This window comes from Ictidomys tridecemlineatus, chromosome 1 (genome assembly GCF_052094955.1).
Source record: "Ictidomys tridecemlineatus isolate mIctTri1 chromosome 1, mIctTri1.hap1, whole genome shotgun sequence".
NCBI lineage: Eukaryota > Metazoa > Chordata > Mammalia > Rodentia > Sciuridae > Ictidomys > Ictidomys tridecemlineatus.
This window is the reverse complement of record NC_135477.1, coordinates 251705781-251728409: the sequence shown is the minus strand read 5'-3', so window position 1 is coordinate 251728409 and position 22629 is coordinate 251705781. Positions and strand designations below refer to the sequence as shown.

Below are 22629 nucleotides of genomic sequence, written 5' to 3'. Positions count from 1 at the left end.
AAAGGCTGATTATATTCACAAAAGTGATGGACTTCATGGATGACATTATGTTTTCTGTGATGACTGAGACATTTGAAAATGTATCTGAATTTTTATTGTTCTCATAGGCTATTCTACTTACCTTTATCATTTGGTATAGAACCTGATAAACTAAGCACTAGATATTTATTGAATTATGTGAACACTGTCCCTGAGGCAGTTAAATTCAGAACCTTCGGTTATATTAAAATAGGAAAATTAAATTTGCATAAACGCAAAGACTTAAGGGTCCCTTGGGAAGATATTAACACTAAGTAACATTTCCTCAAATTGTTATGTCAATGGGAAGTTTCCAGAGTGCTTTCAAACAAATGTAGCTCCTTCTAGCCAGACCCAGTAACGCTCAGAGATGTGTTCTCTGAGCAGCAAATTGTTCCTACCACACTGAGAAATGCTTCTGAAGTCAAGAGGTCCCAGTGCCATGGGAATCAACATTGTTTTAATGGTTTCAAGAGGTACTGGTTCCTCTTGGCTAATTAACCAGGTGAGCTAGATCCTACCTGAGGGTGCTCAGCATCTGTGCCCAGTGCACACGCTTGGTGGTTTCTGGAGAGACAGATCTGGGACCGCATGGATGGACCTTGCAGGACTGGTTGCATGATTACTTGCTAAAAACTCTTTAACAAATTTGATGGGGGTACGGGAGATGATTTCAGGGTTCTAAGTCTTTTTTGTTACAAGAGTAAATTTGCTTAATAAAAAAGGGGAAGCTGAGAGAAAAAAACAAGTTGGAAGGGAAAAAAATTAACCTGAATCTACCGCCATATCCTGTACAGGTTTGTGTTGATAGGACCAGCGGAGAAAATATGTGTATGTGTGTATATTTTTTATGTTTATACAAAATTTTATATGATATTATTAAATTTTCATCTGATATTTTATAAGGCTTACCTATGTAAATGTGAAAAATAGACTGTAAACCTTATTCTATTTGACTCTTGGAAGGGGAATGGTAACATCAATCTGATTTGTGGTTTGGGATATACTAGATGTTTTTAACTCATTTGTATCAAGAGAAGAGGTTAGAGGCATTCACCGGAAAACAACACGTAACAGGGAATAACAGCTGTCTTCACTGTCACCCTAGAGTTAGAGATCTTCAGGTGACAAGCTTTTGCTCAGTCCACACAAGCTGCCTTTCGCCAGGCACTGAGGCCCTGGGTGTGACTCAGTTCCCCACAGTAGGAGCTTGCCCTCTTCGCCTTCACACAGGCCGGCTGTGGGGCCCAGGGCCAGGCCACAGGCCTCGGGACGTACCTTTTTGGTAGAGCTGATGATTGTGCTCAGCACAGAGACTAATTTTACAATCTCCTTATTGTCGGACACATTCTTATAATAGTTCTTGGGTTGCACTGGAATGGGTAAGGTCACAGATGCCACCTCAATCGTCTCTGAAAGCAGAAGAGAGAGAAAAGTTTAAATCAACAGCATAGGCAATGTGCTATTAACAGATGGGAGATCTCTGTAATGGTAAAGTAAAGACACCACAAAGTATCTCCTTCCTAAAAGCAATAAAAATCGTGAAAATTTTTGACATTCTCAAAGTTTCAGGACTCTGGAAATTAACTCCATCTTACAGCAATCCAAAGAGTGTTGATTCAAGAAAAAATATGGGATCCAGGTGACAGGACCAAGTCTCATGTGTTTAACTTGCTCTCTTCCCGCCGACTCCTCTCTGGCTGTGGAAGCTTTGAAAAACAGCAGACTTACATCCCATGCAGCTGTGAGAACCCTCAACCTAGCAGTGCCCAGAGGGTCAGGGCTGGGTTTGGAGCTCCTCAGAGGGTGGGGTCTCTAATCAGTAATCAGTAATCAACACACCTAGAAGCTCCCTGGAAAAGCTGTGTTCAAGGAATTTATCTTTACATGACATGATGCAGAATTTTACTGAGTGGGGGAAAAAATGTCTGACCCCCAAGTCATTTGCCAAAATATATATATATATATTTTGGCAAATGACTATATATATATATATATATATATTATTATTAGCAACAACAATTATTTAACTTCACAGCAACCTGAGACAATGATATTAGTTGGGGCAAACAAGATGGTAGCCAAAAAAGTTAAAAGGTCTGGGGAAAGCAATGTCCACAGAGGGCGCTGTAAGCCCTGAAGTAGAAGTGGCCGTGGGGCTCTAGGAATCCACCTTCATGAGCAGAGGCATCAGCATGCCCAGGGAAGACTCCAAAAGGCCTCAGCCTTTCACTTCTGTCTGAATCTGAGGCCTTGCAGCATCAGTGAGTAAAGACTTGTGTAGTGGTTTAAACTGACTGGGCCTTGCTGGGTTCCAGAGCAGGTACAGAGTCTCTAAGCAAAGGACAAAGATTCTTGCTTCAAAATAGTCAAGGAAATCTCTGTACAGTCATTAATTGACCACTAACTGCCCAGAGAGTATGGTAGCTTATAACCCAAAAATAGTTTTTACACAATTAATCCATGACAGTCGATAAAGAAAAAGAGAAATAATGATAACAGCAAAACCTATCAATGAATTTTCAGAATTGCCATTCTTTAAAATGTCTAATTTTCAACCAAGAAAAAAAAAAAAAAGTGTGAGACACACAAAGACATGGGAAAGTAGAGCCCACACAGGGAAATAAAAGCAGCCAACAGAAGCTACCCATGAGGAAACTCAGGCGTTGAACTTATTAGGCAAAGAGTTTAAATAGCTTTTGTAAATATGTTCCAAGAAGTACAGAAATCATATTTAAAGAAATAAAGGAACTTATGAGAGTGATATCTCGGAAAATGGGAAATATCAATAATGAGACAGAAACAGAAAAGAACCAAATACAAATTGTAAAATCAAAAAGAAGAACAAATTAAATGAAAATTCAATAGAACTTAGTAAAAGATTTGGGGGCTGGGTGTGGCTCAGTGGAAGAGTGCTTGACCAGCAGGTACAAGGCCCTGGGTTTGTACTGAAGGAAGGAAAAAAAAAAAAAAGATCTGAGTTGCAGAAAGAAAAATCGATTCGTTCCTTAATTCATTGGTCATGACAAAAAAATATGTACAATTTTCAATCAATGTTTTTCTTCTCAACTTAGATATGATTCATGATTGAATGTATTTTTAGTCTAGAAAATTCTGAATTTTAAGCTACCCAGGAAATTAAAGCAATGTTTCCAAATAATATATGATTGGAGCTTAGTATAATAATAGTAGAGGTTTTGAGCTCAGATTAATAAAAAATCATTTTGTAAGTCATAGGGAAAGTTGATCTGTGCTGTATTTATCCTCCAGCAACACTTTTGTTTTTGGTTTGTTTTTGTTTGATCTGGTTTGGTTATTTTTGTGATGCTGGGGATGGAACCCAGGGCCTCTCACGTCACTCCCAGCCCACTCACACCTCAGTTTCTTCCTTGGCTAGTTGATTTATCGCTTCAGGGGAGGTAAACACCAACAGGACTACACAGGGGCTGGGGTTTGTGGGGCTGACTTAAGGGAGTGTGAGGACCAAGGACAACATTTAATACCACATGCAACTTGGGTGTCTTAGGCTGTCGGATTTTACATAACACAAATAAAAGCCACCAGACACACAGTGACACTCACAAGATGTTAACAAAACGGAAACAGAGTAAGTGAAAAACATCTCTTAGTGCCAGGAAACGTTCATTGTGCTGATGGTGAGTGGCTCTTTACACTGACAAATTAAAACCTTTCTTGCCTCCAGTTCTCATTATTAGACTGGACCAAAAATCAGCAAAAACAGATGCGGTCAACCCCCTAGAAGCAGACCACAGTGTTGACGCAGAAATATTAAAATACGCAGATCTTGACATTTTATAGACTTAAAATTGGTTCATAGATTGATACGCTGCTCTTGCTTGATTAGAGAATCCTATAGGGGTTGCGGGAGGGTACATTGAAGCTCAATAAATCTTGATTTACAATACTTTAAAAGAACACAAGGAGCATTTACCTTGAAGTTCATTGTCTTCCATTTCGACCTCAGAATCACTCTCTTCATTATTGTGCAGGGCAGCCATTTTTCTTTCATGTGCCTTTTTCTACAATGTAAAGGGATATTTTTCAGCTTTGTCTTATCTGTAAATAAACAGCTTCCACATGAAACAGCTTTCCCATCCCAGGCCCACCTTGGACGAGGGCTCCCTGCTCCATTGTCTGACCCCCTTGGGCACACTGACAATGCACTCCACAGCTCTGTTCAGGGTCTGCTGTACGTCTTCCAAGGCAGGCGCCATGGCAATGTTGGGAATGGCCAGAGTGATGTTTGCTCGGAAAATAGGCAGATTGTTCTGCTTTGCTTTAGATGCACTATTGCTGTCTGAGTTACAAAAAAAAAAAACAGTAGAGGATTAATATTTTTAATTCGAAAACGGGACTTACTTCATTTCTAACCACGATTAAAGCACCTAGAACAACACATAGTAGATATATTATCAGGCAAATATTAGTTGAGTGAATGAATTTTAAAAAAAGCTTTTGGTTTGCTTAATAGAGAGCAGTTCAGTGGAACCCAAGTCATTTTCTGTTAATTATAATCTGTCGGCCTACTATCCATAAAGGAAACCTACTACGTAGGATCAGGCTTAAGGATAAATTTTTATCTAAACTATTAAAGATGATACTGTCCAAATAACTGAATGCCGATAAATTAGATAAATGAAGAATAAATACGCAAAGAATGAAAAATGAGAATAACTACCAAAACTAGCCAAAATTAAAACAAACCACAGTTTGTAATTTCAAATAAAACATGCCTTCTCTACCACAGTGTATATTCTACCCTCAGAACAGCAAAAAAAAAAATGAAAAGGAAATAAAATGTAACTCACCACCCATATCAACAGGCTCTTAAAGTTAGGTATAGATAAGTTACAGACATAGATACATAGAGATGGGTATATAAGTATGTAGCACACATAACTTTATCTAGGTAGAAATACCTTTAATATATGAAGTTGACAAATAATTGTGATTTAATATTTAGCACACCAACCCACATTTGAAAATTTCTAATATAACCCTGTGTCTGAAGTGAAATAAAACATTATAAACCATGCCACCAACAAAACATTCTTTCAAAACCCCAACCTCATGTACCCACTTTTAACTAAATGTCAAGTGCCGTCTCTTAAATGCCAGCACAGGGACGCCCCTGGAAAGCACAAGCAGGTCAAGAAGATAAGTGTGACTTTAGCAAACTCTTTCCACGTTACAAGATAGGCCAATAACCCAATGATTTAACAATGAAACAATCTTTTCCATATGCCTTCCTTTCAAAGTATGTGCTTTTCCTTTCTCAGATTAAAATAATTCATTTTATATATTTTCATTTTATTACCAAAAGATTGAAAGTAATGTTGATTTTTATGCCATTAACAAAGGTAAGTAACCTTAAGGAAATTAATTTGACCTCTCCCTGCTCCAGTTTTCTCCACTTCAACATGAGTGGTGAGGGTATCCGCTTCTAGAACTGTTGGGATGAGCAACGTTTATAATGTTGAAATTTACAAGGAGGCACTCAATAAATGGTGGAGTTTCTTAATTCTTTAAATTTATCAGGAATGTAGTGTGTGTGCGCACACACACACACACACACACAACTACACCTGATCAGCCACCCTGCAAACCGTGTGGGATTGTTACCCCGGAAATTCATCACGTGGGAGGAATGGATGCGCTTGCGAATGGCCTCTAGAGTGTTCCTGGTCACTTTCAGAAGAGCTTCTGCGTTTTGGTGGTTGAAATGAGAGAGCAACTCGCAGGCCGCCTCCACCATCTCAGGCTGTTTCTTCTTTTTGGGAATTGCTGTCAAAGACAGTGGGCCAGCCCCAGCATTAAGGGACGATGTCAAGGCATCAGAAGTTCCTTCCTCTCTTTTTGCTGTTATGATATGACACAAATAGAGGTGGGTGAAAGAGAGAGGCCACAACTAAATGGAGAAATTAAGACAGATGACAGACAAGTTTGATGTCACTTAAGTGTCATGCTTCTTAGAAAGTGAGGCCATTACAGTCTTCCTCCGCCTGAGAAGACAGCCAATGAGAGATGCAGGAGCTCTGGGTGCTGCAGCCACTGAGCCCACAGGCTGGTTCTCTCTCCCACCAACGCTCTAAACCCCTTTAGAACCACTTTCCTTCTCCACTTGTAGCATTCTTGACTGTGCAGCAAAAGCTTTGCTCTAGTCTGCAATGACTTCAAGGAGAATTCCAATCCATGACCCATAATCCACCCTCCTCTACAGGTAAACTGAAGTAAAACACCTCCCCCGGCTTAAATCAAAAGAGAGCTAAGTGACAAAGAGGACCCAGGAAAAGTACATGTTTGCAGAACTCAACAAGCACACACCAAAAAAAAAATGGGAATTAGCAACATGGAGTCATTACAACTTGCTCAGAACCACAATTTCAGACATAAATATCACTCTAAAATTGAGACAGCATTTGCAGAACTGTGGAATTAAGTCACTCTGTAGAAAATTAAATTGTAATTTTCAACAAATGTCCTAGAAAAACAAAACCCTTTTTTTACCGCACCTCTTACCTGAAGTTTCACTTTTTGAATCAATATGATTCTCATTGAACACTTTTTCCTCCTTGGGTGGAACTTGCTGGTCCAACAACATGTTGATGAGCTCATTGACTGCTTCCTCCACTAATGAGCTTTTAAAATGGAGTATCTGAGCACCATTTACACAAAGGTCCTACCAAATAAAAATGATTATCACATGTCATCGTTGTTTATCTGGCTCTTGAGAGTTCCTGAAGAACAGCAGCAAGCCTACAGGTTCAGCTCCAGGGGAGAACTTAGGCTGCAGTGATGCTGGCCCTCATCCTTCCTGTACCATCACCCCCACCCCCACCCCCACACCCACCCCCACCCCCGCCAGGCCTCCTCTGAATGCACTGCAGACAAGGGAAACCCTGGAGCAATGTTGACAAGCCAAAATTACATTTGCTTTTCCAGCATGGAGGACAGCAATCCCAGATCCACCAGTAGCCTCGTTCTGTGACATTCCCGTCATATTGCATAATCTGCTCTAGCTAGCCTTTCTTTTCTCCTCATCTTTGCCAAAAGGCCACAGCTATCTCCTACTTGATTTCAGGTCTATTTCCCTCCTGTCCAACTCAATTATGCATTTCTCAGGAATAAAATTTTATAAATATGAATTAAAACATGATTGGGAGCGCTGTGATGGATTCTGTAGCACTATATACGAAATCAGCTATTTACCACTGGTTGGAAAATAAGCCTATGAAGCAAGAGATTTTTGTCAACTGGCCACAGTCTCCAGCTTCATTTCAAGTTTCTCTTTTATGCACTTTGAAATTCTAATATTCTCCTGGACCTTCCACATCAAACATCAGTCTCCTGGCTCTGTCACCTGCTGGTGCATGACCTTCACCTCCACTCCACTGCTGTGACACACGGCACTTGGATGCCATCAACACAGGAACATTCTAATGTACACTGAAACATACAACCAAGCTTCTTTATCATCAACGCATAAAATAACTTCACTCTCAAGTCAGAACTATACCCAACTACCAATCTCAACCCTGAGCTTAGAGACAACTAAAAAAGAGAGAAGCAGTTATTAAGAAAAAAAAAAGTAGAGGCGGGTCTGAGAGTAGATAAGGGATGGAATGAAGTTAGTATCATCTAGTAACAAGTATAGACCCTGGTACTAAATTTCCTGGGTTCCAATCCCAGCTCTGGGTGATATGGAAGATCCTTCTCTGGCCTCAGTTTTCCTGTCTGTAAACTGGTGATAAGGGAAGAACCCACCTTTTATGGTTGCAAGCATTCCCTAAGATAACACGTTAAGTGCCCAGCGCAGGGCTGGCCACAAAGTACTGGAGGACTTGGTTATTAGTAATGGTCAGCAAATGACTCACATCCACAGGAACTAAGTGTCTGTCCAGCTCGTCATTCTGTGTGAATTAGCTCCTCATTCCCTGAGAGAGTGCTAATCATTTTCAAAGTCTGCATCTTCAGTCCTCTGACTGCCTTGAGGAGAGAAGCACACGTGGGCCATGATGTGATCTCTGCTCTCAAAGCCAGCTCTCCAGGAAATCCTCAGTGACCTTCCCCCAGTCCTTCCAGACCCCTCCGTAATAAAACACACATCTGAAACCACAAAACGCCTTGATATCGAGGGTTCTGGAAGACAGAATCAACAAGCTCTCAAAGACTAATGTAGTTCTAACAGCCTTGTGTAAATCCCTTAATTCTTTCTCTCTGAGAGGACGTGATTATAAAAATCATATAAACAGCATAGAAATTAATAAAGCAGAGTATAAACAGAACGAGGATACAGTACAAAAGGTTCATTAAAATGCCCCTGTATCCAGCAAAATAAGCCAAACCCACGGCTTCCACTCACCCCACTTGACAACCCACCTCAGTGGTGACATCCGCACATTGAAACCACCAGATGGATCTGTTACCAAACCTGACCCGCCTCCCCTTGTGGACCCACATGGAGCTCCAGGATTTCCTCATCCCCACGATACTTCGGCTTTGGCAGACCAGGAGCCCTCCGGCCCCCAAGTTCTCCCCAGCTCCATTCACTCTGCCCCCAGCTCACTCCTTCTAGTGAGAACCTGCCTCACTTCAGCAAATCTTTTGCTGATATCCTTTAGCCCATCACTCCCTCGGCCCTTGGCCACCCTCCCAGGTGAGGCCCAGCCTCTACAGGCGACCCACCCTCTCTTCTTGCCCACACACATCATGGCCATGCAGAGGCTCGCAGCTGGGAGCTCACAGCCCCCGGACTCAACCATCCCCTAACGCTACCCAGGAACCGCTCCACGTGGCCACCGCCGCTTCCTCTACCTGGCTCCACAACACCTGTGTCCTCCTGTCTTTAACCACCCTTGCCCCTCACATTCCACCAGAAGCAAATGGAGACTCACCCAGCTCCCCACGCCCAAGCCCTCCCAGGAAGACAAGCCAGCCTCCACCACTTCCTCCTGTTGGAGTGAACGCAGTGGTTTTCTCCTCCTATTCAAGATAATCTCAGGCTGGGGTGGTGGCTCAGCGGTAGAGCTTGCCTAGCATATGTGAGGCACTGGGTCCAATTCTCAGCACTGCATATAAATAAATAAATAAAATAAAGGTCCGTTGACAAGAAAAAAATATTTAAAAAAAAAAATAAGGAAAGAATAATCTCACACACTAAGTTCTGAGTCAGAGCCTCCCTAGCTTCTCCAGGGACAAGACTACCAACCATCTTTCTCCCTCTCTGCTTGATTTTCTGCCCCAGCATATCAACGCATTCCATGTACTTCATCTCAACACCTCCCTCCAGCTGCCCAAACCACATGTTTCTACCTCAGGGCCTTTGCCCTTGCTGTCCCCTCTGCCTGGAAAGCTCTTCCCCAAAGCTATTCACATGGCTCCCTTCCTCGCTTCCTCGGTTCAAATGTAATCACAAAAGTCACCCCAAACCATCAGTGTAAAGTCACAACTCTGGGTTAGGCACTGCTTTTCCCCATTACCCTCTTAATTGTTATCCATTGAATTTATCACAAGCTGACATGTGTACTCATAGGCTTTTTGTTTGTTTTTCTGTATTGTCCACTTGCAAAGTGGGCTCCTGCATGACTGGGATTTCACATTTTATTTACTGCTGTGTCCCAGCATTGGTTGGCATAGGTGCTCCAAAAATAATGCAACAAATAAATAGATTGTGAAAAGTCTAAAAAAGTCCAACAAAAAGCATTCATTTACTTTGGTAATTGGAAATGCAAATCAATTTATGTTACATGATTTTGCTACTTAAACTAAAATCAGGAGACACAATAAAACCGTGTTCCCTGGGGGTGGTGAGGCTGGTACTGCTGGATGCCAGCAGCATTCTAAGTTGATAGTGTCCTTTTTGAAAGACAATTGGCTGTGAATATCAAGAGCCTTCAAGTAAAGCCGTGCTCTTTGACACGGTAATCTTATTTTGAGAGAGGAAATAATTCTGAAAAGGAAAAACATGATATATAAACATATTTATTGCAGCTCTTGGAAAAATAGAAAGACTTTGGAAGCCATTTAATGTCCAGCAATAAGAAACTGGCAAATAAATTGTAGCACATCCACCTAGTAAAATATCCCAAAGCCATTTTTAAAATGGTGCCTATGAAAGCCAGATAGCAACACAAAGTCTAGTTTGGGAGAAATGTTAACTGGGGAAGAACAAAGCAGGATGCAAACTCAGTTGTGCGTCCAGTAGGGAGCACAGCTTTGAGAGGCATAAAACACATGGCAATTACAACAATGGTGGCATCAGGATTCGGATCCCAAGCTTCCCATTTTTAAAATATTCTAAAACTTGCTTTGAAAATTTTTAAAACTTTTTATTTTTATAAACAGTGCAGCTAAGTGTTTTTTTTAGATGGGAAGAGAACAAAAAAGAGTCAGAAGGTTGGGCAGGGATCAAATTTACCCACAGTTAGCCTATTCAACAGATGGTGCTGGGAAAACTGGAAATCCACATGTAGCCAAATGAAATTAAACCTCGGTGTCTCACCCTGCACACAAATCAACTCAAAGTGGATCAAAGACTCAGGCACTAGAACAGAGACCCTGCACCTAATAGAAGAAAACATAGGCCCAAATCTTCACCACATCAGCCTAGGATCTGACTTCCTTAACAAAAATCCTAAAGCACAAGAAATAAAAACAAGGATCAATAAACGGGATGGACTCAAACCAAAAAGCTTCTTCTCAGCAAAGGAAACAATAGTGTGAAGAGAGAGCCTACAGAATGGAAGAAAATCTTTACCACAGGCACCTCAGATACAGCACGAATCTTCAAGATATATAAAGAACTCAAGAAACTTAACACCAAAAAAAAATAATAATAAAATAACCCAATCAATAAATGGTCAAAGGAACTGAATAGACACTTCACATTAGAAGAAATACAATTGATCAACAAACATGAAAAAATGTTCATCATCTCTAGCAATTAGAGAAACGCAAGTCAAAACTACTCTAAGATTTTATCCCACTCCAGTCAGAATGGCAATCATCAAGAATTCAAGAAACAATAAGTGTTGGCGAGGATGTGGGGAAAATGGCACACTCATACATTCCTGGTGGGACTGCAAATTGATGCAATTACTCTGGAAAGCAGTATGGAGGTTCCTCAGAAAACTTGGAATGGAACCACCATTTGACCAGGCTATCCTGCTCCTTGGTTTATACCACCCAAAGGACTTAAAATCAGCAAAACACAGTGATGCAGCCACATCAATGCTTATAGCAGCTCAATTCACAATAGCTGAACTATGGAACCAAGCTAGATGCCTTCAACAGATCAACATATGCATAATGGAATGTCACTTAGCCTTAAAGAATAGTGTAATTATACTATTTACAGGTAAATGGATGGAGCTGGAGAATAGTATGCTAAGTGAAATAAGCCAAACTCCCCAAAAAACAAAGGCTGAATGTATTTTCTGATAAGTGAATGATGATCCATAATGGGAGTGGGGGAGAATAAAGGGACTTTGGATAGTGCGGAGGGGAGTGAGGGAGGGAAGGGCTGTGGGCATGGGAAGGACAGTGGAATGAAATGGACATTACTACCCTATATACATATATGATTACACAACCCATGCGACTCGGCACCATGTTCAGCCAGAGGAAGGAGCAGCTGTGCTCCATTTGTGTATAACGTGTCAAAATGCATTCTACCGTCATGTATAACTAATTAGAACAAAGTTAAAAAACCAAAAAAATTTTAAAAATTTTACCCACAGTGAGGAGCATGACAATGAGGAACCACAGACATTACATTTCAGTTATGTAAGAATGATTCCATTTAAACCGAAGATTTCTATGCATGCAGAAAGGGGTTTACACAGGACTGAGATTGGTGTCCTTGGAAAGGCTGATTGCAAGGTTGGCCCCTAGCTGGCATCTGGGAGCTCAGAATTCTGGAGGGTTCCCTCTGTTGTCTAGCTGATAAGGATGGATCAACCCGCCTGTCCCAGGTTTCCTAGAAGTGGCTCCAGAATTGAGTGCCACGGAACACCAGTTTGGGAATACTGCTCCACTGACACACACAGGGAGAGACCCTGCCCAGACGCTGCTCAGAGCAACTGTTTTATTGGTGACCCCTAGATTAGGAGAAGCTCTTCTACAACAAGGCTCTACTCTTCATAAGCTATGGAAAAATTAGAAATGTGTCCCATGGTACTTTCCCTCAGTGATGTGAAAAGAGGTGACTTTCCCCTCGTGTCCAAGTGGCTGCTTAGGTACTATTGTCAGAAGGTTCCATGTTTGAATTATATCTGCCACCAAGCAATCGCAACTAGAAAGAAAAAGGAATCCAATGTCTGCTTCTAAAACTGCCCTTTACAGAAAAGCAAACTGCAGGAAAACTTTTCTTAGTAAAACATATCCATTTTCTAATGACCTTTGTCATTTGGAGAAACTCTTCACAGGTGAGTGGCTCCTCCTGGGGGAGTTGACAAAGCAGGGTGCCGCTCATTTCCTCTAGAATGGCGTCGATGCGGAACTCAATCAAATCCTTGACTCTGTCAAGCAGCAGCTCCAGGTCCTCTTTGGAAAAACAAAAGCAAATGAAGGAGATGAAGGAAAGCATTTTGTCACACACACACACACACACACACACACACACACACACACACACACACGATTAGATGCCAGCAGCAACGGCAGGAGCAACACTTTTCAGTTTCCATAGGTCCCTGGGACACTCCAGAGTTCCACCTTGGCCTTCTCCCCGTCCCTCCTGAGCAGTTTTTCAGCTCTCCCAGCCTGCCTAGCCCCGGCTCCTGTCCACAGCAGGCTTCCTGTGGACCTGCATGGATGAGGGCCTGCCTCCTCCTGTGCCAACACCACAGCCTGAGCACCCTTTCATCTGAGTGCTGCGCATTGTCCGCGCATAGGCTGACTCCCTCTGAAACCCATGTCTTCATCCTACAGCTTCAACATGCATCCCGGAGCCTGTTCCAGGAGAGGTTTCCAAAACAGTGTTCTTAAAGTGAAATTCCTCTATTTTTCTCACGTTACTATCATAAGGGATACTTTTTTTAGTTTTGCTGAGGTGGTATTGAACACCACGTTCCAAGGATTGAAGGGCAACTCTGAGGAAAGCTAACAATTCCACATCAAAACAAGGAAGGATGGCTAATGGGCATCCCCCTGATGGGTCATACATTTTTCAACAGACACCGTACAATCAAATCTCTGTTGTTCCAACGGTACTTTCTCCTAGGAAATGAAGTTGAAATTGAACGAAGACAACACAATGTTACATACAGCTCTTCAAGACACCAAGCAGTTCCTTCTGGTAGTCTTCTTGAGTACGAAAGGAGAGCTGACATTTGTATTTCGGCAGCTGTACTCAATGAAATTCTTTACTATTTCTACCTGACAGATTCTTTGAACCATCTTCAAGGACATTTATGGCAAGTTTAAAAAAGTTCCTATGAGGATTTTCACATCCTAATTCCCTGGGAATGTTACCTTATGTGACAAAAGGGCCTTTGCAGATGTGTTAAGGATATTGAGACATGGAGATTGTGCTGAATCATCCAGATAGTGCCAAAGTAGTCATAAGGTCTAGAGTCTAGGACCCTAGTTTAGGGTCCTTGTAAGAGGAAGGCAGGAAGGTCAGAGTCAGAGAAAGAATATGACCATGGAATCAGGGGGCAGAGAAAGAGAGAGAGATTTGAAGATGCTATGCTCTTAGCTTTGAAGATGGAGTGACCATGGGACAGCATGTGTAGGTAGCCTCTGCCTGCTAGAAGAGGCTAAGGAAAAAAGTTTCCCCTGGTGGCACTTGATTTTAGCCCCAAGGACTCACTTTGGATTTCTGACCTCCATAATTAAATGATTTTATGCCACTAAGTTTGTGACAACTTGTCACGACATCAATACCAAAAAAATAACTAACAACATTTATGCATAGAATATACAAAATTAAGTCTTTATAAGTTCTGATTTTTATTTTGAAAGTAGCCAAAACTCTTTTAGAAGAAATACATGATACAGGCAACTATCTGTAAACAGAAGGGTTGGCTCACTTAACCCAATAAGGAATCCAGCTGTTCTTGAGATGTAACATAGTTGTCTAACATAGTTTGTCTCCTAAAGAAATTTAATCCTGTTCTGCTTTATTCTCTCTATTTAAATTACAAAAAGAAAAACATAATGAAATATGAGGACTAACAAGAGTTTCTTTAGAAAATATCTCTTTGTCTCCAGCTAACATTCTAATAAACATCCAAATTGCTAGCCATCTAATCCTCACACTCTCAGAGAGGACATGCAAGCCTACCTCGGAAGCCTGTTCTAATTTGATTGTGGTAATTCTAACTAGGAAACATTTATACATTTTATAAATGAGTCCTTAGAGACTTTTAGTCAATTTCATATAGTTTTATTTCCTATAAGAAATATTTTGGAAAGAATACTAGCTTAGAGGCAAGGAAACTGGGTTCTAAACTCATCCTGACTGCTTATATCTGTGTGCCATTAGAAATCATTTAGCAACTCTGAACCACAGTTTTCCAACCCTTAAATTGAGGGTCTTATTTAAAATTGTTTCTACTGTTTTTTTCCACCTCTACAATGCAATGCTTGCCTGATAATACATTTTATATTATCCTACCTTTAAGCTACAATGAGTATGAAATACACTTCATTCATATTAAAGGTCCCCTTTACAATATGTCTTTGAGGCTGCTAGAGAAAAACCACAAGTCACATTTAGAGGGAAACCAATTTGGACTTCAGCTGATTTTTCAACCCACACCCTTAAAGCTAGGAGGCTTTGGAATAATACATACTGTGTTCTGAAAGAAAATAGATGCCAGCCAATAATACTATAATACCCTGCAAAATTAAGCTTCAGATTTGACAATGAAATAAAAACCTTCCATAATAACAAAGTTAAAAGAATTTACAACTACAAAGACCACATGGGAAAACATTCTCAATGAAATATTTCATGAATAAAAAATTAAAAATAAAACTGGAAATTAGCAAAAAGAGAATATACACTAGAATAATAGTCAATCAAAAGAGAAATTAACTCAAAAAACAGAAATAATTCAAAATGACAGGGAATAAGAATCATTTCTCAATAATAACATTGAATGTAAATGGCCTAAACTAATCAATCAAAAGACAGACTAGCATATTGGATTTAAAAACAAGACCAAACATTATGCTGTCTCCAAGAGACTCACTTTATAGGCAAAGACATTCTTAGACCAAAGATAAAGAATAGGGAAAAAAACTTGCCATTCACATGGGTTTCTATTCTCACACTGATAAAGTAGACCTCAACTTAAAATTAATTAGAAGGGACAAAGAAGGTCATTTAATACTGCTTCAACAAAACATAATAATCTTAAAAATTTATGCCCCCCAAAATGGAGCATCTACATACGTCAAACAAACTCAAATCTCTAGAGTCGAATATATTACAACACAATAATACTGGGTAACTTCAACACTCTTCTCTCATCAATTGATAGATCCTCGAAACAAAAATTAAGGAAAGAAGCTATAGGACTAAAAATACAATTGACAATTTAGATTTAACAGACATACATAGAATATTTCATCCATCAATGACTTATGATATTTTCTTCTCAGCGGCACATGGATCATTTTCTAAAATAGGCCATATCTTAGGCCACAAGGCAACTCTTAGCAAATAGAAAAAAAATACAAAGCAATGAAATTAAGGAATTTGCTGGATGGAACTGGAGAATATCTTGCTAAGTGAAATAAGCCAGTCCCCAAACTCAAAGTCTAAATGTTCTCTGATATGTGGATGCTAACCCACAACAAGGGAGGGGAAGAGGGGAAGAATAGAAGCTCATTGGATTAGATAAAAGGAAATAAAGTGAAGGGAGTAGGGAGGGGAAGAGGAAGGACAGTAGAATTAATCGGACGTAACTTTCCTAGCCTTGTATTGAATACTCAACCAGGATAACTTCACATCATGTACGACCATAAGAATCGGATCCTAATTAGAATAAGTTATAATCCATGTATGTGTAATATGCCAAAATACATTCTATTGTCATGCATCTCTAAAAAGAACAAATAAAAATATTTTAACAAATTTGCCTTGAATCCAATTCCCAATCTGTGAAGCAGAACAAAAGGGAGGGGTGATTCGACAATAATTCTTCACTCTACTGCCTGTCCCCAACCAGGTACTCATCAATTATTCTTGAGTATACAACACCTGGCAAATTAAACAAGTAGACACTGTTGAGCTAAAGGCATTCAGAAGGTACAGTGAAAACCTACAGGTAAGACAAGCCCTTGACAACACAAGCTATAAAAAAGAAGCAGGTTCTACCTCATTAATTCCAAGCATCAGACCTAGAGAAAGACCTAAGGAAGAAAGAGAGAGAATGATAAAAAGCACCACAAGAGGTATCTAGAAGGGCCACGAAGGAAGAGTTGACCCAAAAATGAGGAGACAGGATGGAAGAGCTAGAATAGGGTGAGGAAGGTAAGGAAACAGAGACGGACTGCCTAAGTCTCCTGCAGTGAGGAATGTGTGAGTGCATGGGTGTCCACTCCACCCAACTGAGCGCACAACAGACGTTAAAGAGACTGCTGGCTTTTTAAACCCTTTGCAGTCATTTTGGGGAGAAAGATGAAATTGGATTAAACCACTAAAGAGAGCTGAAATACAGAGCCCCCGTCTCTACCGTCAACACAACAGACATCACAGGAGGAGGATGCGGTCACAAGGGTTGGAGGCTGGTGGGCTTCCTGGAGTGAGACTTACTCTGGGCTATAAAAAGTGGGCAGAATTGGCCCACGAAAAGGTTAGGGCAGATGACATTGGATATAACAGGAAAGTCTTTGAAAAAAATCTGTCATTACCATGACCCAGACTATATTCCCTGCTCACCACAGAAGTACGAGGGAGGGGTTCAGATGTTCTCCTAGGAGTCAAAGAACTCTGGAAAACACCCACACAAGGGCTCTTCTTTTTTTTTTTTTTTTTGTACCAGGGATTGAAATCAGGGGCATTCGACCACTGAGCCACATCCCCAGCCCTCTTTTCTATTTTATTTAAAGACAAGGTCTCACTGAGTTGCTTAGTACCTCACTTCTGCTGAGGCTGGCTTTGACCTAGGAATCCTCCTGTCTCAGCCTCCCAAGACACCTGGACAAGAGCTCTTCTTGGAGACCCAGTGGCCATGCATATTAAAGGCTCTGCAAAGTCCTCCAAGAAGAAATCTGTCCAGCTACTAAGGTGGGCTTCCCAGATGTATTTGAGCCCAGATTCCACCTTTGCAACAAACCTGTACACATTCTGGGAAATTGTAACTATGGAATATACCACCTCACCTACATTTTCAAAATTGTCATATCCCCCACTAAGGAAAAATGATGTTTCCTTCAACTTTTCCTACTTACAGTTCCCTGTTGTCCAGCTCTCTGTTCCATACAAACCTCCATATCTTTCAAATCAGGGTCTAAAAACACACTAACCAACTAGCATCACAAGTTAAAAGACTCTAAAGATCCTTTAAATTCAAATGTCCAACAGTAAAAATAAATGAAAAATCGTGGTTATCTATGGGAACAAACTTAATACTGAATATTTACAGTTTTCAGTAGATTACTGAAAGTGTATACCTTGAAAAAATTTCTTATGGAACAGCTTTGGAGGAATTCTCATTGTTGAGAGCCACAGCAGAAGGGGCCCCAGCAAACTTCCAGCTGATTGGCTCACAGCGGCCCCAGCAAACTTCTAGCTGTCAGCTTATTAGCTCCTCTGCGGTGATGCTCATTGGGCTATTTCCCCACCCTTTCAGACCACGGAGCTGCTCATTGGGGGACTCTTTTGGCTCCGCCCACACGACCCAGCCAATGGGCCTCAAGAGCAGGAGGAGCTAGGGGTGGAGAGGCTCGTGGGAAGCCGGTGGTGGCAGTTGGGCTCTGAGGGAATTCCTGAAGAGCTGTGTGGTGCGTGTTCTAAAAATAAAGTTTGTTTCTGCTTGATAAGTGGCTCGTGAATTGTGCCCAGCCAGACTGCAGCATCTCATCTCATTTATATCACCACATTGATAAGAAATTTCACAACAGATATTAAGAAATAAGCCTTTAAATCTGAGAAATAGTAACCATTTAGACAAACTTACTGATCTTTGTAAAAGTGTTTTCTAAGTATGCCTCAATATTCAGCGATGTCCAGGTCAGCGCAGCCAAGCCTGGCTGGAGAGCTCTGTCCACTTTAGCCAGATGGGGGGCCATCAGTTGCTCAATGGCAGGGGGCATTTTTGACCTCACTCTCTGGTATTCAGACAGCATCATCTGCAATTAAATGGGTTTAAATCATCAAGTAACATCTCAACTTTATCATTTTATATAAAATGCTTACTTTTATTTCCATCAAACTGGGGGCTCTCATAGCCTGGCAGGGAGAAAGGTAAAAACAAAATAAGAAGAGAAAACATGGACTTTCTCTATAAATCACAAATCCTAATTCAATAAATTACAACCAAGGATGAAGAATTTAAGAAGCAGAATTTTTCAGTCCCTACCCAGACTATAAGGAAAGAAAAGTTTTGAAGACAAGTAATTTTTCTAAACTGGGGCATCCTGCTGCTCTGAGCCTCTTCTGTGGACCACACTCATCATCAAAAGTGTCTGGGTTACGGGAGTCCATTGCTGGGACTACAGGCCAAACTTCATGCAAGACCTAAAGCACAGGAGGAGAATCAGGAACCAGTATTATTTCAACAAGTGTTATGGCTTGTTTTAGTGAGCTTTTCACTGCTGTGACTAAAGGACCTGACCAGAACACTTATAGGGGAGGAAAAGTTTATTTGGGGTTCACAGTTTCAGAGGTCTCAATCATAGACAGAAGACTCCATTCCTTGTGGCTCATGGCAGAAGAGTGTGGCAGAGAGAAGCAGGCAACACATTGATCAGAAAGCAGAGAGAGAAAGAGAGACCACTCTCCAGAAACAAACATATACACCATAGCCACGGCCCCAGTAAACCACTTCCTCCATCCATACCCCACTTGTCTCCAGCTACCACCCAGTTAATCCCATCAGGGGGGGATAATTTAGTGATTTGATCAATGTTATAACCCAATCATTTCTCCTCCAAACCTTCTTGCATTATCTCACATGTAAGCTTTTTGGGGACACCACATCTAAACGATACAGGACTTTAATGTCATCTGAATGCCAAAGAGAAACGTACATCTCCAGTGCAGATCTCACTCCAAGGTTTAGACTCATATACAGCAAGAGCCTACACAGAGGGCTGGGGAGATAGCTCAGCTGGTAGAGGGCTTGCCTTGCATGCACAAGGCCCTGGGTCCAATCCCCAGCACCACACAAAAGAAAAAGAAAGAAAAAGAGCCTAAACAGTCTCCCCCTTCATATCTAACAGACATCTTCAAACCTAACAGGTCCAAACTGAAAGGCAGTCCTTGCCCACAAACCTTCTCTGCCCACCGCATTCTCCAAGTCACGTGACAGCAAACTCCATCCTTTCTGCCCACTGGCCAAAATTCAGTCAGCCTTAACTCCTCTCTTTGCCCACTGTCACTTACAACCCATCCAGTTCTCCTGTCGCACCATACTCAAAGGAGGTCTGATTGGTTTGCTATATCTGCTGTCCCTGACGCTCAGCTGAATCATTAGAAAGTTCCACCATTCTCTCCCTGCTTCCACCCGTGACTCTGAGACTCTAGGCTCTACTTAGCTACAGAGGCAAACCCTTAAAACACTGAGTCAGATGATGTTACTCCTCTGCTGCCATTATTAGATGTTCCCACCTAATTCAGGGCTCCACATTCTCATACAGAGACTTGGAGAGGTCCTTACTCTACGAAAACCTACTTAATCTTATTCCCCTTGCCTGTCTTATCTTCAGCCATTCTCCCCTCTCTCTGATCCCACCTACTGTCTCCCTTATTGATCCTTAGCCTCAGGATCTTTGCACCTTCGTCAAATAATTTCTCAGAGCACTTCATAGTTAGGCCTATCCTGACAAGCTACTTAAGACTGCAAACCACCACCAAAAGACACTCATACATTCTGTGTCCTGCTCTATTTTTCCCATAGCATCTATCACTTTATACCAATACACTAAATAATTTACCAATTTATAATGTTCACTGCGGATTTTCTACAACTTACAAAGGTGTGAAAATGAAAGATGTTCAATGGAAACCATACTTGGGACTTTTGAATTTTGATCTTTTCCTGGGCTAGTGATGTTCATTGTGATTCATTCTTGAAATTTGATTCATTCTTGACTTTGTTTAAAACAGGCTTTGTAATAGGTGGCTTTGCCTGACTGTGAGCTAATGTAAATGTGCTGAGCACCTTTAAAGTAACTCAGCTACAATGTTCAATAGGTGTGTTCAATCATTCTCCACTTCAGATATTTTCAACTTACAATGGGTTTATTCAGACATAACCCCATGGTAAGTCCAAGAGTATCTGTATGTTACACCAGAACAAGAATCTTATCTGCTTTGTTTGTTAATGTGTCAAAAATGGTAGGTGGAACATAGGAGATAATTGATCGTTATTTCTCTTTTAACCAATTGGTAATTATTTAGAAAGTGCATTTGTGATCTGACACTTATGGATTTAAGTTCTTTATTGAAAAATTAACTGTTGTATTAGGTTGAACTAAATCAACTTAGTTGACATATATATTTTTTTCCATGTTACCATTTTTAAATAATTAAATATTTATAGTATTTCCAGCATAGCTTTCAGGATAATGTCAATATTAATAACCATTAAAATAAGAAAGTGATTTTAATGTGCTTCTTAAAAAAAAGTTATTTTTAAACCCACATTTGCAATGTAAAGATTAGCATTACCTTGATATTAGATTAATGTTCCCTAAAATGTTTTCCTTAAAGTTCTAAGTTCAAGACATTCTATAATAAAAATGATCCCTGCATGGATAAGTTTGAAAAACACCATATGCATTATTTCCTCTTGAATAGCCAAGATTAATATTAAATGTCCAGAGACACCTGCCGTTGGGTTATAAGAAGTACTGGGGGGCTTTGAGAATTTTGTTAAACCCAGCACTTCCCAAATGCACTATATAAACCTTTCTTTATATAATACCTTGCCACAATTTCTATAATTCCCTTTCAATTTCCATGAAAGCCATTTTAGAAATCCTAGATTTGATTATTCAATTATTGGTTACTCATATATTTCCTAAAGCTTTTATTCACTTTTATCCACCTTTGTTTCAGTGTCCGTCACTCATTCTACCTGGGAAACAGTCCTTAGAATCTGCCTCAGGCAGGTCTTCCATTTCTCATCTTTAATCCTTTAACCCCAGGAGGAATTACTCATCCATTTTCCAACCAAGAAACTGAGGTTTAGAAGGTAAAGTAATTTACCCAAAGATAATGGCTTGGATCCAGATCAAACTGGCTTCCAAATCTGAACCATCAGCCACTACTAGCTCATCTCCTTCTAACTTCAACTGTCTTCCAAGGAGTTGAGGAAGAAGACAAACTCAGTACTTTGGCATATCAGCAGAAGCCCCAAAACTCTGTTGAGCATTCAGCACCAAAACTCTGCAACTGTGGGGGGTGTTTAGAGGATGCCCAAAATATGCCAATAAATCTGCTCATGTTGAGCAGGAACCTTTAATTCTTTCAACCTCCATAATAAATGTGTACCAGATCATAATTTATTTGTTCAGATTTCATTTACAGCTGTGTTGGCTTTAAAACATTCTTGGTGAAGAAGAAGGAGAAGGAGGAGGAGGAGGAGGAGGAGGGGGAGGAGGAGAAGGAGGAGGAGAAGGAGAAGGAGGAGGAGGAGAGAAGGAGGAGGAGAAAGAAGAGGAGGAAGGAGGAGGAGGAAGTGGAGGAGGAGGAGGAAGAAGAAGAGGAAGAGGAGGAAGAGGAGGAGGAGAAAGAGGAGGAAGAGGAGGAGGAGAAAGAGGAGGAAGAAGATGAGGAAGAGGAGGAGGAGGAAGAGGAGGAGGAAGATGAGGAAGAGGAGGAGGAGGAAGAGGAGGAGGCGGAGAGAAGAAGGAGGAGGAAGAGGAGGAGGGGGAAGATGAAGAAGAGGAGGAGGAGGAAGAAGTAGTAGTAGTAGTAGTAGCAGTAGTAGTGGTGGTGGTGGTGGTGGTGGTGGTGTCTATGCCTCTACCCTCCCTGGAATCTGGGTGGACTTATGGAGCCCAACAGGACACAACAGAGGTGATGCTGTGAGAATCAGGACACCCTGAAGACCACCTGCCTCCTCCTCATTCACTGCAATACTTGCCCTCAGTTGCTGTATAAGACACCCTACTGGCCACATCCTCCCTGCTGGAAGTCCATGGAGTCATGCACATAATCATCCCAACCCTGCAATCTCTTTAGCCAAAAACCCTTGAGATAAAATGAAGGGATGTTGAAATGTACCCTATTTGGGGGTTATCTGTTACCAAAACAACTCCTCCATAGACAAAATCATCATCGGTGCTTTTATACTCATAAAAATTTGGTTTCTTAGCCAGGCACAGTGGTGCACTCCTATACTTCCAGTGGCTTGGGAGGCTGAGGCAGGAGGATCATGAGTTCAAAGTCAGCCTCAGCAAAAGTGA

The 22629-nt window shown here is 41.0% G+C and overlaps 1 protein-coding gene across 2 annotated transcripts in view; it reads right to left on the bottom strand.

The window, feature by feature from the left end:
- Dnah5 (dynein axonemal heavy chain 5) overlaps window positions 1-22629 on the bottom strand; it is a 279864-nt gene that overhangs the window by 163562 nt on the left and 93673 nt on the right. The window contains exons 16-22 of one of the 2 annotated variants that reach the window (XM_078018064.1): window positions 18174-18345; window positions 12437-12582; window positions 6559-6718; window positions 5662-5898; window positions 4146-4336; window positions 3971-4058; window positions 1297-1430 (exon numbers count right to left, since the gene is read on the bottom strand). In XM_078018064.1, the coding sequence (XP_077874190.1) occupies window positions 1297-1430; window positions 3971-4058; window positions 4146-4336; window positions 5662-5898; window positions 6559-6718; window positions 12437-12582; window positions 18174-18345 (1128 nt within the window). The remainder of the gene's footprint in view (window positions 1-1296; window positions 1431-3970; window positions 4059-4145; window positions 4337-5661; window positions 5899-6558; window positions 6719-12436; window positions 12583-18173; window positions 18346-22629) is intronic. The other variant, XM_078018069.1, reaches the window with a different exon arrangement.